Source organism: Larimichthys crocea, chromosome IX (genome assembly GCF_000972845.2).
Source record: "Larimichthys crocea isolate SSNF chromosome IX, L_crocea_2.0, whole genome shotgun sequence".
Classification (NCBI taxonomy): Eukaryota; Metazoa; Chordata; class Actinopteri; family Sciaenidae; genus Larimichthys; species Larimichthys crocea.
The window spans coordinates 1,192,542-1,211,598 of record NC_040019.1 but is presented as its reverse complement, the minus strand read 5'-3'; the positions used below and the strand labels follow the sequence as shown (position 1 = coordinate 1,211,598).

At 40.6% G+C, this 19,057-nt stretch overlaps 1 protein-coding gene across 1 annotated transcript; it reads right to left on the bottom strand.

Moving 5' to 3' along the window:
• Window positions 1–1,056: 1,056 nt before the first annotated feature.
• Window positions 1,057–15,477, bottom strand: dmgdh (dimethylglycine dehydrogenase). Its single transcript, XM_019264719.2, has 16 exons — window positions 15,356–15,477; window positions 14,951–15,119; window positions 13,933–14,031; window positions 13,686–13,850; window positions 12,541–12,745; window positions 8,765–9,013; window positions 8,390–8,588; window positions 8,113–8,282; window positions 7,845–7,998; window positions 6,161–6,326; window positions 5,708–5,838; window positions 3,995–4,212; window positions 3,016–3,173; window positions 1,953–2,012; window positions 1,734–1,868; window positions 1,057–1,653 (listed from the first exon to the last, which is right to left on the bottom strand). The coding sequence occupies exons 1-16, from the start codon at window positions 15,475–15,477 to the stop codon at window positions 1,441–1,443; spliced, it is 2,613 nt and encodes an 870-aa protein (XP_019120264.1). The 3' UTR covers window positions 1,057–1,440.
• Window positions 15,478–19,057: the final 3,580 nt, after the last annotated feature.

Sequence of the window (19,057 nt, the reverse complement as noted above, 5' to 3'; positions counted from 1 at the left end):
ACGTGGGCAACTCCATGACGCAAGCACGCAGAGAACGTGCCGACGGCTGGAGGGAGGTATGGAGAGCCAACAGGGACAAAATGACTGTGTGTGACCAACAGAAATAATAAATATATTTTAAGATTATCTGTATAATCTGGCTTTTACTTGAACTATATTTATATATTGTCTATATATATTTTAATGTGTTACACCATTGTCACTTTGATTTATTTATTTATTTGGTTAGTTGACTGTTTACATATCCTAACCTTTATTTTGGCTGTGTATATATTGCATTATGTTTTAATTTTATTCTAAATACATCTTTACATTTCATGGGTTTTATTTTGTAATTATTTATTATTTATTTATTATACATTTTAATGGGTTTTATTTTGTAATTATTTAATTATTTATTTATTATACATTTTAATGGGTTTTATTTTGTAATTATTTATTTATTATACATTTTAATGAGTTTTACTTTTTAATTATTTATTATTTATTATACATTTTAATGGGTTTTATTTTGTTATTTATTATACATTTTAATGGGTTTTATTTGTTTTATTTTATTTATATTTTAATCTACCTCTGGTGTTTCCTCACTGCAAGATAATAAGATGGTGCCTCCTCAGTTTTGAGGTGTTATTGTGTGAAACATTTTTATTTGTATGAAAAGTACTATGCAAATAAAGCCTAATTGATTTGTTGTTATTTCCTTTGAACTGTGAAGGTTGGTTTAGGAGAGATGCTACATCTCAACCGAGCACAAGCACCGGATGATATCATTAGATTATTCCTCATGCATTAATATTTAATGTTGGATTTTAGTGGCGAACGCAGCAACACAGAGGGTCAAAAAGGTCAAACAGCTTCTCCAGCAAGCTGCCCCCTCTGCTGTCTGTGAAGGGAAGAGCTGACAGAAGACTTTTTCTAATAATAAAGAAAATACCCTGAATATGAAATAAAAATGGCATTTTAAATAAAAAATAGTCATTTTTTTAAATCTATAATTAACCTAACGTGGCGTCAGGCCGTTAAGGGGAAGAGGAAAGACGCATAAACAGTTAATACAAGACAGTGAGTGTATTAGTTTAATTAGCAGGGTATCAACGTACACCAATTTAATTACACATAAAAAAAAATAAAGAACAGATTTATAAAATAATCTTTGTACAAGTTGGTGAGAATTCTGTTCCCTTTGGTTATCGGCGTTTATAAACTTCAATACATTTCTCACAGTCGCAAAAGTTCTCCTTCAAAGAATCGTTCTTCACCACAAAAACAAACAAACCTGTAAACATTGAAATCCATTCATGAAATTACAAAATGTTAATTACTCTTCAAACACTGTAAGACGATCTGTTTCCGCTTCCTTCTGGAGGAGGATCTGAAGCGATGCCTCTTAACTTCAGACTAGGTTAGCTCGTTAGCTGGTGAGAAGCAGTCTGTGTCTTATGCTTTGCCCTTTGCCTTCTTCTGCAGCCGGGTCCGCGTGGGCTCGGTGAGGACTAAAGGTTCCTGTATGACCGCGGCCGGGTATTTCTTCCCCAGCAGTTCCACCTCCACCTTCTGGCCCACGGAGCACAACTCTGTAGGCAGGTAGGCGAACGCCAGGCTCTGCTGGGAGCTGTAGCTGTAGGCTCCGGATGTCGTGTTGCCGACCACCTGATGAGAAACACGAGGGGAGAGAGTGAGACTACAAGCACAAACAAACACAAAGCGAGGCTTCATCCGCTGATGCTCACCTTGCCGTTGTGCCATACGGTTTCATTGCCTTCGGGGTCGATGTCATCCGTATCCACGGTGATGTAGGAAAGCTTCCTCTTCAGGCCCTTTGCTTTAATCTCCTGAAGAGCTGCTTTGCCAATAAAGTCAGCAGGCTGGACAAACGTATAACAAAAGTGTTTTTATTCAATTTAACAATTCACAGAAATCTGCGTAGAAACAGTTAAAATAAAGATCACCTTGTTCAGTTTGATGAAATAATCCAATCCAGCCTCCAGAGGATTGGTGTCACAGTTCATCTGCAAAGAGCCACACCGCATCAGTCACAGTCTGCGCCACTTAAAGGAACTTATATTCTTTGGTAAGTTCACAACAGCCATACCCAAACTGAGACATAAACACTCCCCAGGAAGTACACAGTGTACTACATAGAGTAGTATAGTTAGATTTTTTCTTTAATTCAAACAAAAACAGACATCTAGTGACAGATTGTTTCTTAGGCAGGGCGCTCACTTCTAGTTTTTTTACACTTACTGTAGTTTTTCTCTGTTAAATACTAAAAGTTTACAGCTCTCTGTTCAGGATCAAACTCAGGGAAAAAAACAGCCACATAATATCCGATTTTCACTTCACGATTATCGTGGCCAAAAGAATTCAAGATAATTATAATATCTTTAACTTTCAAGAACATGTTTTCTCTCTTTTTGTTTTTCGGCATGTGTACAGAGAGTCGGAGAGAGAGAGAGAAAAAAACAGATATGATTCAAGAAGTGCTGGATTATTTAGACGATATTATCATATGTGTATTGTTAATGTACAGGCTATAAAAAGATATCAATAATAATAATAATAATAATAATAATAATAATAATAATAATAATAATAAATTTTATTTCATAGGTGCCTTTCTGTCACCCAAGGACACCTTACAATAAATAAAAGCAGACAGCAAATAACAGAAACAAACAAAAACAACTATAAAAGTATTACCAAATTACAAGAATACAACATTAAAACAGGTTAAAATAGGGCAATGCAACTGAATCAGTCAGATGTAAAAGGCAAATTCCTCAAATGATCAATAGTCCAGTTCCTTAAGGGACTATTGTGCTGCTAAAATAAGTTAATCAAGTCTTAAATAGTCACCTGTCTCATTGTAATGTTACTGCTATGTTATATTAACAGGCCAGGAGATGGCGCCATACGCCTGACAGGAACCTAAAACCCAAGTTAAAGCTCTATCCCTCCCTGACACCCACCACTAACACGATTTAAATCCTTCATGTGTGTCTGTGTGCGTACCTCAGCTCCCCAGCCTCTGAATCCCTTCTCCAGTCTGAGGGAGGACATGGCGTAGGTGCCGAAATTGTCAATGCCTTCGTCTTTTCCTGCCTCCATCATGGCCTGGTACACGGCTGCCATGTCCTTCTGGTCGATGTACAACTCCCAACCGAGCTCACCTAAACGCACATGCATATATTAGTTTGACTGTACAGATACACCACAACAGATACATATTATCCAAGGTGGGTTATAACTAAATAAACCTGCCAGAGCTCGTCAGAGATCAGAAACACACCAAAGAGCATTCTTAAATTCGTCGATCTGTAATAAACTCGAGACTAATGTTTCGACGGAGAGCTTCAGCAGTGTTCAGTGCATGAGTGTATTTGTGGTTGGTGTAGTTTACAAGAATATCTGATCAGTTTCTAGTGAATTATCAATTAAAATAAAGCAGTGTGTGTTCATTTTATGCACCTATTCCTCAAGTAAAAATAATAATTGGAGTATACTAAATGTATGGAAGCACATTCCTGCCAGGAACAAAAATACAGGGCTGCAACTAACAGTTATTTTCATAAACAATTAGTCTGCCAGTTATTTTGCTCAATAGATTGTTCAAAATACTATTAAAAAAAAGTTAGTTGACGCGCCTCGTTTTGTCCGACCGACAGTCCAAAACTCAAAGATACTTTATTAACTATCGTGTGAAACAAAGAGAAGCTACAAATTCTTACATGTGAGAACCTGGACCCTCGACAAAAAGTAAAAATATTCATTCTAAGTGAAAATAATGAAATACTCGATACTTAGTTTAGCAAAATTTTGATGTTGGATAGAGATTTATGTAAGTCACTGTTTCCTGGAGACCTGAAGGATGACGACTGGACCGATACTCAGTCTCCAATCTGATGCTCGGAGCGGCTTGGTTTGTTTGTGTAGACCTCGCCTCTGTGTTACACTCGTGTATCGATTGTGAACGTTGACCTTTGCGTTGTACCTGTGTAGGAGATCCTGATGGCTCGCACAGGAATGCCGGCCAACTTGATGGACTTGCAGTGGAGAAATTTAAATCCGGCGTCGCTCAAATCCTCATCGGTCAACTTCTGGAGAACTTTGCGGGAGTTTGGTCCTGCGATGCCCAGCACGCCTATGCCGTCTGTTACGTTGCTGATGTCGACATCATATCCACCGTCTGCAGCTTCTGCCTCTATCCACCTATAAATCCACAGAGGAGACGATCAGCAGGCAAAAACAAGATTCAAATGTCGGATTAATACAGCATCTGTGGTGGCGAGGAAGAGGAGACTGCAGACGAGTAAAGGATGCTGGAAAGAAATGTATTGTTTTTTTCTTGCCACTTTAGCCAAGTGATTGCTCATGGTGGGCATTGTTGAGTCTCTAGACCTGCTCTATATGGAAAGTGTCATGTGATAACTTGTATTTGGAGCCACGTGTTCTGGGTTTTATGTCCTGATGTGAACCCTTTGAACTCTTTCCACGCAGGCTCGTCCCCTCGCCGCTAGAGGGCGCTGCATCAGCACTCCTCCTCGGGCTGCGGTGGAAGTCTTGGAGATAAGTGAGGGGATGAAGATGAATGTTTGAACGTATGGCCATTCCCGATTGGAGCAAACGGAGGGGCGTTGTGTTAACAGCTGCCGAAAGGTTTTAGGTTTCTGCCGTACGAGACAGACTGTGAGAGAGTTTTATTCAGCACAGCTTGAGGCTGGGTGTGTGTGTGAGAGAGACTGGGAACAGAGGAGTGTTTCTGCTTCTCTGTTAACATTGTGTACTCTGTGGAAAATGAATATTGACATGTTTGTGTACTTGTGTGCATGTGGCCCTGGTTAATTGTGCTAATTCTGCTACGATGATGCATAAAAACTGACATTTCTTTAAAAGTATGACTACTAAAACCGACCACAGTTTATAGCCTTTTGAATTACAGATAATATAATCTCCATATAATCCATATAATCACTGTTTTCATGTGTATTTTGTTTAAGTTGCACCAAAAGTCAAAGTTTTATTCATTTTCTCCATAGATGATGTTGGTAACCGACAGCTGGAGCACTAAATAAGGCTTGGTCGAACATGATCGGTACAAAAGATGAACAATCGACCTGGCAAAGGTAAAAGCCTGAGTACATACACGTGTTCTCATACAGCGCTCGAGGCAACCCCTTCCAGATTTTGCAGAGACTACAACAATGTCAGAATTTGGCCCTTGAGGCACAGTGGAAACAAGTTGTGAGCATAACACTGATTGATTGATATTGTCTGTTAACTCTGTTAACTCTGATATTGTCTGTTAGCTAACTTTTTTTTTCGGGTCTCAAGCCCAGGGCAGGGGGGGGGGGGTTATTGAGCCAGTGTCGTGCCAGAACAGGAGCCGGGGAAGTGCGTGATGTAACCAGTCTCCACGGCCTCAATGAATGTAATGACAGAGGTGAAAATACTGAAGAGGATGTTGATGGAGGAAGCTAAGAAGAGAAAAAGAGAGAGTGAACGAGGAGGAGGTTGTAGGCAAAGAGTAAATGTGGGACTGACTTTTAGTGGTTGGTGAGAGCTTGGTGAAATAAAAGGCTGAAAGACAGACGCCGAGCTGGGCTGACTGCTGTTGGACTAGTCAGTGATATTAAATACAAATATACCAATGTCTATACAATGTTGCTTTAACCTAAGAGAGGTCAAACAGTTTGATGCATTTCACCTTAAGTCATGACCTTCTGATCCGGAGCCTGTGATGAGCAAAAACTCTCCTGGTGCCAGCTGGGTGATGGTGACCTCAGCAAAGACTCTCCCATTGGGTGTCAACATGTGGCTGATATTAGTCAGGCCCACCTGAAAACACACAGATCAAAAAGACAATGAGCTGAAAAGAGCCAACTCGACGACCTTTTAAAAGAAAGAAGAGCAGCGGTTAGATGATGTGGGGTGTCTTTGGTTGGTCTGGAAGCTTTACGGTGTTTAAAACCAGCCTCAAACTCTGGCTTAAGTGTCACCACCAATGCTTGTCTTTGCATTTATTAGACTGATTTGATTTCACATTGATGGATTTCTATGTATTTTGTGTTGAGTATTTGTTGCATAAGAAGGTGCAAATGAGCTGTTAGTTAACTCTGGTGCAGTTACTTTTTAAAAAGGTAGTGTATGTGTATTCTACCTTGGGCATGGTGTTGGCAAACAGGCGGTCCAGCAGCTTATGCGAGTCCTTCCCCTTCACTATAAACTTGCCAAAAGGCGTCAGGTCGATCACTCCCACCTTCTCCATCACCAGCTTGCACTCTCTGCCAACTGGTCCGAACCAGTTGGTGCGTCGGAAACTGGGCCTGAGCACAAAAGCATGAAGAAATCAATCATCACTTTATATCCAGGCCTGGTGCTTGAATTAATACCAACTTTTCTCATCTTTGTTGGCACTTTTTATTGCATAATGCAAAACCGATGATGATGAATCAGCGTTGTTCTAACAAAAGGACAGAATTAAGCTGTTTTTTTGGAAAGCCTCAGTACAGTTGTCATGAACGGGGAAATTAGCTACAGAGACCAAAACTGTTTTTTGTACCAGGCTGTAAACATGTTTATTTCTGCTGTGAAGTTGGACATTTGGACATGGGGACTTATGGAGACTGACTCACTTCTGGAGCCAGCCTCAAGTGGACGACAAGAGGAACTGCAGTTTTTTTTGCAGTATATCTACCCCGCCTCTTCACCAGATTGTTCTGTCTCTTATGTGGTACAACCAAATCAGTATTTCCTTTCTGACCTGTGTTGAGTCTTGTTTGGCTAAATTAAACTGCCACCAGCTCCTGTCGCTGTCTCTGGATCTACTCCCTTCATCCACACATTCAGTTTAATAAACCTGTGACTTTATCCGAATTTTACAGTTTGGTCCGAGTTCTGCTTTTGGGTCACAAACTACATTTTTATGGCACTGCATTCAAATAATTCAAAGATGAGTAGAATTTATCCTCTGGGCACGATGAAAAGTTCATAGTGGTTGCTGATAAAACAATAAACTAGTTGCATTTCCACACGACTGCAGCTTTTATATCTGTAGAAGGGAGAAAAGTCAAAGAGATGAGCCAAGAATGCAGCTGTTGAGTAAGCCAACTGGATTTCACAGGCGTTTTTTTGGAAAGACTCCAAACATTCGCCGGATTATCTCAAGGAATCCATGACGACAGTGTGGTTTTTAAAATAACGTTGTGGTGCACATTTTAGATTCTGCACATGGTGAAAATTGTGTCCAGTGCAGTTTATTGGCAGTTATCAGCTGTACTGTTCTTCCAGTGTGGTATCCTAAATATCTAAATAGTTCTCTTGTGCTGCTGCTCAGAGTTAAATGATGTGCAAAGAGTTCGTCTTTGCAAAAACTGGAAGGGTTTGCATATCGGGGTCAGTATGAGAACATGCGTTTGTGCTCTACTGCATACCCACCCAAGAACATTCAGTCCTTGGACATTTGTTCTGACACACATCAATCTTCACCAGACACTAAGAGATTCTTTCTTTTTACACATTGGTATGTACTTGGTGAATACTCAAGAGCCATCACTGTATTCTCCTTTCTCCTCAGTGATGAGAGGGCATTGTAAAAAAAGAAAAGAAAAAGGAAAATGGATGTGGTGTTACTAATTAGAGGACTGCAACAGCAGCTAACAATTAAATTAAAAGCAGTTACGAAACAACATTCAGGGAACATTTTGTTTACTTCGTAAAAATAACTGCTATTGTTCAGGTCTAAGATAATTATGGTAGGCAGCCAATCAAGCAACAAAGACATTCCTTGAGATTTAAATAGAACGCACGTTAACGTATGTTTCAAACCAGTTCTGCCAACTTACTTGTATCCAATGTCATCTCCAGGTTTGTAAAACCAGTGAGGTTGTTCCCAGCCAGCGTGAAAGCCCATGGATCCTTTGTCCTTCAGTAGATCGTAAACACCGCTTGTCCGGGATGTTGGTCGACCAGCGAAGCGCTCCTCTTTAGGGTAACCGACTGGAGAGGCCAACAAAGTGTTGAAAAGTCAGCAAAGAGTTTAGCAACGGTTAAAAAAAAAAAGATGTGACGATTGTGTCCAATGAATGTTTGACTTTGTCGTGTTTTTCTTACCCACGTTGTTGAAGCCGTAGGATTCTCGAGCTTTAGCACACATGAAGGGCACGTCCGCCCATTTGCCGTACCGGTTGGGGTCACATTCAATCAGGTCATAAGGAGGTTCTCCATTCCTGATCCAGTCACTCAGGAACTTACCGATACCACCAGCATGGATGACTCCATACCTGAAAGTAGTCCAAGCTTTGACTGTTATGAATCGGCCTTCCTGCCTCTGATCAAATGAATAAAATATCTGCTGACTAAGCTAACCAAGCTCCGTCCCTACACATACCCAAAGCCAATGGCAGCCCAGTAGTTGCGAACTCCTTGGTGTGGTCCGACCATGGGCAGGAGGTCAGGGGTGTATGTGATTGGTCCAGACACAATGTTGATGATGTCAGCTTTCTTTAGCACAGGGACCATTTCCATGGCCATCTCGACATGCTCCATTATCCTGTCAAGGTCCGATTCAAACAGCTCCTTACCAAAACCTGCAGCAGCCACGAGATGGACAGAAACATAACAGACAATAAACTGTCTGCTGGCATTTGGAGGGAGGCCTCTGTACAGATGAAGCTGACTCTGTGTTAGAAAGCTGCATCGTCAGCGTATGTAGTTACCCCAGCAACCCATGTCAAACCCAAATCTTTATCCATGGCAGACAGACCTGGAGGCACTCCATCTCTGACCCAGGAGTCCTGTAGCTTCATCTTCTCCATCTTTTCATACGGGCCAAACAGCAGGCCATCTCTTTCCTGACGCAGATAGTAAGAGCCCTCCAGGTCCCTGATGACAGCCAGCTCCTTCTTCAGCTCCTTCACCTCCGGTACCGTTGCCGTCACTACGTACTGGTGATGCACTGGGATGGTGGGGTGATCGAACCCAATCATCTTCCCCACCTCACGGGCCCAGAAACCTGAAAGAAAACAGCAGAGATGGTATTACATCAACTAACAAGACACACACACACACACACACCACAATAAATGTTTTTATTTAAATTACCTAATAGGTGACGTTTATATAATCATGACTATTCTCCCACTACAGTCTTTTAGTACATTTACAAGGCTGCCCATTGCCTCCATGTTTTATTGTGCTGAGGGTTTATGTCTCCTGGTGGGCACACAAAATTCGATGAATGAATGTGTTTGTAAGTAAAAAGTTACGCCCCCTACGACGCCCCTCTATCACCATTTGCTAAGAAAAGTAAGTGACTTTTTTTTTTACTTCTAAACTGAGCATGTTTTTCAACCACGCTGTTACCGACCAGACCACGATCAGCCTGTCTAACAATTACTTTTACTGAGATGTGCTGCTGAGAGATGGGCGAAAACCCCTGGAAATGCGTTTAATGCAGACACTGATCTGCAGGGTTAGATACCACCATTAATCACCACGCTGTGATTTAAAAAAGGTGGAGATTTAAACATGTAAAACGCAAACATACAGGAATAGGCACAGACAAAAATAGACGCCCAGTGCCCAGACAGACGGCCAAACATACGTACTATATGAAGAGGGGAACATTTTGTGAGCTTGTCTTTATAGAACAGGACAAAAAAAGAAAAGCACACAAGGCTGTTAAAAGTTCAGATACATTGGTGTGGCTAAATGCAAAGTTGAACGAGTGCGCGTATCCTTGATAACCTCAAATTATTGCACGGTCATGGCAAACTGCCAACATTTTATGTGCTTTCCAAAAGTTACCTGACATCTCTGTGAAAGCTGAAACAAACACACGATATGACCATTAAAGTTGATTTGGCTAATGCAGACTGGCTTTTATTTGAACTATATTGATTTATTCGTCTATTTACACATGTTTTCATGTTCCATTATATCTATTATTGGTTATTTATTCAGCTAGTTTGTCTATCTAGAAGTTTTTCTGCCACTGAACATTTAGTTTTTTACTTTTCTTTTATATCTGTCATTCGCTCTCACTCATAAAGGGGTGGTAGTGCAGTGTACGGCGGGTTGTTAGAGGCTAATGACAGGCAACAAGTATGTTTTGAGTTTGTAAGTGGGACATTTAACAAAGATCAATGTGGACCTGGAGTTTAAGGCCAGAGCCTGCTGGAGCACTGAGACCTGTTGATGTCCACTGCTATGCAAGAGTTGACTGTTCAACTCAAACATTATATTTCAAGTGGTGTAGATTTCTTTTATTGCATGCAAGTCTGCAGCTTATTAAGATTCCAACACCTATTTATATTCAGTGCGTGCACCATATGTGAACTTTATCTCATGGCAAGAGATGGGGGGGATGTGGGGGTGGGGTTGCATATGCATACAAACACATTCAGATAAGGTCCCAGGCAGTTTAGGCAGGAGCTGGGCTGCACATGTTTACCAGATGCCTGCACAGAGGGCCGATTCAGTGGTTTATCCAGGAATAGTGATGAATCAACAAGATCACAAAAAAAAATAAAGGAACCTTTTGAAACAAGTTTGTCCATTTGGGCAAAGACTAACCCTCTGCAATCTGGTTCTAGATACACACGAATGAAGAGACAGATTCACTTCAGCTAATCTCTCCACACAAAGTATTTATCTATATGCAGCCAAAGCCAAATGCTCAAACGTGATTGGTAAATACTACTTGGACTGCAAACCGAAACCATGATACCAAATGTCCAACTTCACAGCAGAAATAAACATGTTTACAGCCTGGTACAAAAAACAGTTTTGGTCTCTGTAGCTAATTTCCCCGTTCATGACAACTGTACTGAGGGTGAATTTATATACAACTCACCTGTTCACATTATATTAAGGCTTAAAGTTATGCAGGATTAAAAGCGTGGACGCTTTGACAGGTTAGAGATTGCTTGCCATCTTTGCCGATATTTAGATTAGCCTGGAGGCGGAAGAGTCATGACTGCCAACATGGTTAGGGTTAGGGGAGTTTGATAAGTTAAATGGTATTTAGAAGTTGAGGCATTTAGCTAAAAGTAATGATACATGGTTGAAATATTTTTGAATAATGGATAAATAGTTTGAGTATCAACGGTCAACAGAATATGTTCAAATGAGAAGCTGGCTGGACAAAATAAGCGGTTAAAGTTCTGGGCGAGGTTCTGCAGGAGAGAACGGGACAGATAAAGTATGTGGAAGGGAAAAAAGGAATTGGATTTTGTTATGCAAGTTCAACAAAAACAGCCACTTGTAATGTGTTTTAAACAATAATGCGAGCACAATGCATAAAAAAAATAAATAAATGAAGGGGTTGCTTGGGTTGAGTTGAGTTATTTTCTTCCTCGCTATGTGGGATGAGACTTTAAACAAGAGGTTGTTTAAAGGGAGTTATTTCTGCATCCCACAAAGTACGATGCATCTGTTGTTGATCTTTAAATCACAAAAACAAACTCCACATACTAGAGAGAAATGCAGTATGACTTTGCACAAGTATGTGGTTGTACCTAAAATTCATTCAAACAGGCACACGTGTGATATCTATCAGTTTAACATTTCAATCCCTGGATATACAAAAAGAAAATCCCCACAAAGTCAGGAGGAGTGCATGTTCTGCTGCTTCAAGATTGGATGAAATCTGAACTGTTGGCCTGTTTGGATTGGCTGTCGGACACAGTGAAGGCGAAAGGCCAACATGGCCCACCACATAACTGTTTTTCAAGTAGAGTACAGAATGTGCAATTTCAGGGAGAATATATGAAGCAAAAAGCTGTAAAAGAAAAATGTGTTCTGCAAGATCTTTATGATGCCATGTACAAGATCTTTGCATTGCAAAGCACCATTTTAAACAGGCATCCATATCAGTTTTCTGATGCATTACTTGATTGTTACTGCAGAGAAAAGGTGACTAAGGAAGAATATGCATGACCTATATATTGCTACACGTTACATAATCTCCTCTACAGATAGAGGAGCGACTAAAACAAATTCCTGAACCTTGCCAGATAAACAAGCAACAGCAGCAGGGATGAAAGAAGCCTTTGCCAACAAAATCCCCCCAGAACTGGTACGACCCAGTTCAAGCCAAAAGCTTGTTTCCGTGAACAAGCATTAGTCTGTGTGGGCAAAGGTCTCACGTTAAAGAGTGTCCACAGATAACATGATTTACAGTGCAGTGACTACGGGATGTGTCTGCACTGTGTCTTTTAAATCAGCATAAATTAAAAAAGAATGCTGCACCTAAGAGTTTTCACGTGTTTGCAGGAAATACGACTAAACAAACCAGCCGGAAGGACGTCCGAGCAAAATACTAGATTCAGCGAAGCCTTGTTGACGTTTAAATGTCATAAAGCCCAAAGCAAAATGTATGAAGTACTGTGTTTGAGCTCTTTACCATCCCCTCTACAGTAGTTGTTACATGTCTGAAAAACATACCGTACCTAAAGCAGATTTTGATGCAAAAAAGGAACTTTTAAAACCTGTGAAACCTAAAGAAATTTGTGTTACAGATCAAAGTGTTCAACAAACCTGTTGCATTGACGATGCGATTTGCACGGATGGTTCCATGAGGAGTTTGGACGTCCCACTTGCCGTCAGCGGTTGGGTTGAGGCCGGTGACTGGGGCTGGGTTGTAGATTTGGGCACCGTACATACGAGCACCGGCAGCCAGAGCCATGGTCAGAGAGTAAGGGTCAATGTGGCCATCGTCTGGTGTATACAGACCCGCCAACACCTAAAAAATATTGAGTAGATTTCATGTAATGCAGAATATTAATCGTTATGGCCTTGTGGTGGTGTTGACAGGGAATAACCTTCTGGGGCTCATAAATATTCATTCTAAGATTTGTCACAATCTGTCAAATATTTGATGATTTAAAGAGGTTTTGTGTGCAAAATGTTGATATTTTGGCCTGGGAGTGATGCAAGTTAACTGGAAGGTCTAAAATCGAAAAGGGTCTTCCTCTGAGGAGCATGAATGAATAACTGACAATGTGCTAGTCAATTTCACAAAAAATCTGCCCATTAGAGTTGGACAATTGTTGTACACAAAGTGTAATTTCGGCCTTGTGGTGGTGCTAGAAAAAAAATGACAAGGGACCCACTAAAATCAGAAGGAATGATCCACTGGGGATCATGAATATTTATCGTAAGATTCATGGGAATCTGTCAAATATTTGATGAGGTTCTGTGTGCAAAATGTTGATATTTTGGCCTGGGAGTGGTGTGAGTTGACAACTGGAAGGTCTAAAATGGAAAAGGCTCTACTTCTGGGGAGCAAGAATGAATGAGTTACAACACGCTAGTACATTTCGTGGAAATCTGCCCATTATACTTGGACAATTTGACACCCTTCCGACAATTTGGCCTAAGGGTGATGCAAGAGGACAACTGGAAGGCCTAAAATTGAAAAGGCTCTTCTTCTGGGGAGCATGAATTAAGGATTGACAACATGCTAGTAAATTTCATGAAAATCTGCCCATAAGATTGGGCAATTGTTATACACAAAGCGTAATTTGGGGCCTTGTGGTGGTGCTAGACAAAATGACAGAGGGCTAAAATCAGAAGGAATAATCCTCTGGGGATCATGAATGATTTGTAGAAAATTTCATGGAAATCTGGGCTGACATATCTTGCTTGAATTATTAACTCGTGATTAGTGTGTTTGTACAGACCTTGTCTATATTGAGCAGAGGGAAAAGTTCGTGGACTTTCTCTGGTCCAATGAAATACTGTGGCGTCACATGCCAGTGTGTGCGGGTCATCTGGTACCGCATCTCATCCACTCGAGCGGGCGTTGAAGCAATTCGGACACTGCCCGGCTGATGAAAGCCCACCGCCTACAGAGAAAGAGGATACAAAGTATAAATATGACGGCACAAACACACATCGAAGTTACAGAAGATAAGCAAAGCACCTCACCTGTCCAGTTTCAGCCTCCAGCCTCTCGTATAATTTACAGCTGTCATAGTGGACTTTCTTGAGGTTGATGCCTGGATGGTAATATGTTGTCAAACCAGCCTAAAATATATATATAAAAAACAATTAACCAAGATTGATGATGAGAAGAATACACTCATAGACAACAACTTAAAGCTGCATTAACAGATCTCTAGGGTAGAACATGGATGAAGCCTCTGTGACGTCACCCACAGGTTTCCAAAGAGATGCTGCGAAGCATTAGCATGTGTAATTCTTATTTATATATCATAAACTACAAAGAGCATGGCCGTGTGCAATGTCCACACAGTGGACTTGGAAACCTCCATTGCATGCTGGGATAGGCTCCATCCCCCCACCCTCCAGATGAAGGAACAGGAACTGGATAAGTTTTCCCCCTCTGACATCTCAAACGTGTATTTATAGCATTACAGCGAATTGCTTGCAAGTGAATGAGTGAAACTGGGCCAAGACCTCAAATGCCTTGAAAACTTTTAACAGCTGCCCACACTGGATACGATGCTACTACTGAACGACACGGACAGACATGGCTGTAAACACTTTGACTAAACAAGACTGTCGAGGAAGAACCTCCTCATAATACATGCATTAGAGGCTCAGTTGGAGCAGGTTTTGACATATGACTGACAAACTTGACAAACTAATGCTAAATATTTCTTGGTTCCAGCTTCAAAACTGTGAGGAAAATGAAATATTTTGATTTTTGGACTCTCGGTCAGACAAAACAAACTATTTGGGTATATAATTGAGAGATTTTGTGAACAAAACATGACAAAAACAACTGCAGCTTTTAGTTAAACTGAATGTATTTGGGCTTTGGACTATTGCTCCGACAACAGGTGGTAATTTGTTAGAGAAAATAAAGTCAATGATCGTAAATGCGTTAAAGCGGGGAGTGTGACAATATGCTGGTGTGAACATACTGTCTGACCACAGACAATCATACTCCCATAAAGAAAGTGGACTTTGTTTGACGTACAGCATGCCAGGTGGATCCAGCTGTCAGGTCAGACTTCTCCAGTAACACCACATCCTTCATGCCACTTTTGGCCAGGTGATATGCCAAGCTGACTCCCACACATCCACCACCGATGATGACAGTCTCCGCTGTGTCCTTCCACCTCTTTCCCAAAACTGAGGATGCATCACTGCAGGAAGGAAAGGAAGAGAAGGAATCACATCTCAGGTGCATGCACAGGTGCGCCTCAGCAACCTCTACAACTGTTACCATGCAAGTCACCATGCACCACGATGCATACAACTACAGACCTGCGTAAAGTTGCATGAATCGATGAACTGCGCAGCTTTACGCACACTGAGCGTTAATTACTGCTATGTTGCACCCTCATTTAAAACACCACCAAAGTTTAATGACGCCTCTCACCTCTCTTCAGCTTGTTTTCTTGCAGTGCAGCAGATGGTTCTTAAAGGGAGCCGAGCAATCCCTCGACACGCGGTTAAATCTCTCCGCAGCTGAATATTGATCAGTTTTAATATCCGCGACATTTTGGAGGTAATATTTAAAAAATATACATAAACTAACTATATATGCAACTCATGCATAACCAGCCCCCCTCTCAGTGGACCCCTGCACTGCCGTGTGTAGTTACAAATATCCCACTTTTGCGCTGACAGCCGCGTGGGCACGCCCACGGGTCAAGACCGAAGTCAGAAAGAAACTTTACCCAGAGTTAACACTTTGTGTGCCATGACTCCAAATGTGGGTCACACAGTTTATGTGGTGTTTGAACACAGCTCAGGAGAACATCAGATCTGCAGATGATGAGTTTAAAGTCATTCACCTTCCTAAAAAAAAACATTAACACTGTGTAACTTTTCACTGTTTTGTATGTTTTTCTCTGTGATTTACAGATGGGCAGTGAAATATTTATATTTAATCTTTCCGCTTTAATCTTTATTGTATTTCTTTTTTTTTTTTAAACAAAATCTTATTAAAATCGAAAAGGGTCTTCCTCTGAGGAGCATGAATTAATAACTGATAATGTGCTAGTCAATTTCATAAAAAATCTGCCCATTAGAGTTGGACAATTGTTGTACACAAAGTGTAATTTCGGCCTTGTGGTGGTGCTAGAAAAAAATGACAAGGGACCCACTAAAATCAGAAGGAATGATCCACTGGGGATCATGAATATTTATCATAAGATTCATGGGAATCAGTCAAACATTTGATGAGGTTCTGTGTGCAAAATGTTGATATTTTGGCCTGGGAGTGGTGTGAATTGACAACTGGAAGGTCTAAAATTGAAAAGGCTATTCTTCTGGGGAGCATGAATTAAGGACTGACAACATGCTAGTAAATTTCATGAAAATGTGCCCATAAGATTGGACAATTGTTATACACAAAGCGTAATTTGGGGCCTTGTGGTGGTGCTAGACAAAATGACAGAGGACTAGAATCAGAAGGGATAATCCTCTGGGGATCATGAATGATTTGTAGAAAATTTCATGGAAATCTGGGCTGACATATCTTGCTTGAATTATTAACTCGTGATTAGTGAAATATTTATATTTAATCTTTCAGCTTTAATCTTAATTGTATTTCCTTTTTAAAGCAAAATCTTATTTTGTAAAGTGAAGAGCAACTATAGCTGACAAATACATATAATGAATTAAACGATACGATGCAATATTGCTTTGTCTCAACCTCACGGTGGTGCAAGAGGGAAAGTCAGAGGATCATGGAGGTCAGCTGGATGAATCCTCTGGCGACCATGAATATCTCCACCAAATTTCTTGGTGATACATCCAACAGTTGTTAAGATATTTTGGTCTGACAGACGGACGGACAGATTTCAAAAACACACATAGCTCTGCACCCTGTGCTGGTTATTTGTGTCTGGATCATGTAACTTCAGTCAGAAGAATTGACCTGTTAGATCCAGTCTGAACAATCCATACGGAAACATTATCTCTGTGTGGTCCTTGAGCTTTTTATTGCAAAACAACCGCTAACCCACCTGGAACAGCTGCAACAGGTTTGAACTGGACATTTATCTCTTTAGCTGGTTTATATAAACACTGAAATACAGACACAAATGTATGATTATGTGAGTCACAAGAGGTCAGAACCACAGGTTTAATTTGACCTCAACATTGTTTTATTAATCAATCAACTTAGGAGCAGGCATGGACTAAACTAAACTGCCCTGATGTGAAGTTGTGAACAGTTTTATTTGGGTGGATTTGCAGCAAACAAAGCAAACTTAGAGTTAATAAGTTAGACAAGTGAACTAGACTGAACTATTAAAAGTTAAACAACAACATGTGGAGTATAAAGGCAGTTACTATCTGGACTGTTTGTTTTAAGCAATGCAACAACAAAAAAAAGCCTCTTCTTCCATTACTACATTTGTTTTTACTCAATAACGGTTCTTATCTGACTCCAGTTGATGGACTGAAAGAGTTCAAAACAAGTTTCTGCATGGATTTTCTTTTTTAATCAAGTTAACGGTGCGACTGTAGGGGTGGCAGTGTTGGTCTGTTGGTCAGTTTGTTGGATGGATGATTCACAAATTTGTTCCAGACTGAAATATCTCAGTGGATTGTGATGACATTTTGTCCACATTTTGTGATCCTTGGACTTTTCCTCTAGCCCCACCAACATGTCAAACATGTCATGTGTCATGTTGTGTTGTGTTGTGATGGGTTGTGTTCGGTTGTGTTGTGTTTGGTTGTGTTTGGTTGTGTTGTGTTGTGTTGGTTTGGTTGTGTTGGCTTGTGTTGTGTTGTGTTGGTTTGTGTTTTTGTTTGGTTGTGTTGGGTTGTGTTGTGTTGGTTTGTGTTTTGTTTGGTTGTGTTGGGTTGTGTTGGGTTGTGTTGTTTTGTGTTTTCTTTGGTTGTGTTGTGTTGTGTTGTGTTGGTTTGTGTTTTCTTTGGTTGTGTTGGGTTGTGTTGTGTTGGTTTGTGTTTAGTTTGGTTGTGTTGGTTTGTGTTTTCTTTGGTTGTGTTGTGTTGTGTTGTGTTGGTTTGGTTGTGTTGGTTTGTGTTTTCTTTGGTTGTGTTGTGTTGTGTTGTGTTGTGTTGTGTTGTGTTGTGTTGTGTTGTGTTGGTTTGGTTGTGTTTGGTTGTGTTGGGTTGTGTTGTGTTGGTTTGTGTTTTGTTTGGTTGTGTTTGGTTGTGTTGGGTTGTGTTTGACTGACCATGCGTTCTCACACTAATAAGGATGTTTTCTTCATGTGCTTTTGTCTTCTTGTCGCATGTGTCTTTGTGAGATGCAGTACTTTGAGCTTTCAGGGCCACCGTACAAATTAATTGGAGAGAATTAACATTTGTGATTGTGTCCTCTCTGGGACTGGGACCTCGGTCCTGGGTGTGGAGTCTGTATGTTCTCCTTGTGTATGCAGTTTAAAAGGTCAACAGTCTCATATGAGCATAAATTAACTGGTGGTCTGTTCATGGTGTACCCCACCTCTTGCCCCTACACTGATCTTAAGGTTAAAAATCAGTACAGTTTGTAACAAACATTAGAAAACAGTGTTTCTGTTCAGACTAAAGTTTGTGCTGTGACTTTCCTCAGTTCAGTTTCCCCCTCAGACATACCACAAACATACCACAGGTTGCCTGGACTCTGTTTGTTGATCTTACTAGAGTCATTGCCAAGGCAATCTGGACTCCTATCCAAGAAAATTTCAAATAAATAATTAACCTCTAAGGGCTAATTATAGATATATTGTTGTACTAAGATCTTTGTTTGGAGGGGGATGAGGTACTAGACAAGATACCAGAATGGTGAAACGAGTTTAGGATGAAAGTTGGCTTAAAGCTTAAACATTGCTGATGGTAACATTTGTCCTGTCATCTTTTCACATAGGAACATTTACCATTTGGATAATTTCTTCTTCATAAAGCATGAATTCTTGCTGGTGTTTTGTGTGTTGCAGGCCCGGTGTCGTGCAAGAACAGGAGCTGGGCAAGTGGGCAATGTGTGACCTGGTTCAGCAGCCTCTATGGTCATAGAGGACAGAAGAGGATGTGGACAGATGAAATACTTCCTCTATAGCATTTGCATGTCTACATCTTCTGTGCATTTGCATTAATTTATGCAAAAATAAAACCTGTTCATACT

Excerpts from the sequence above, each read along its gene's own strand:
- dmgdh (XM_019264719.2), bottom strand. The coding sequence starts at position 15,477 with ATGTCGCGGATATTAAAACTGATCAATATTCAGCTGCGGAGAGATTTA. Across the intron at positions 12,746-13,685 it reads CTCTGCTCAATATAGACAAG|GTGTTGGCGGGTCTGTATAC; the intron begins GTCTGTACAAAC and ends AATATTTTTTAG. Across the intron at positions 9,014-12,540 it reads TCGCATCGTCAATGCAACAG|GTTTCTGGGCCCGTGAGGTG; the intron begins GTTTGTTGAACA and ends GTTTTCTTTCAG.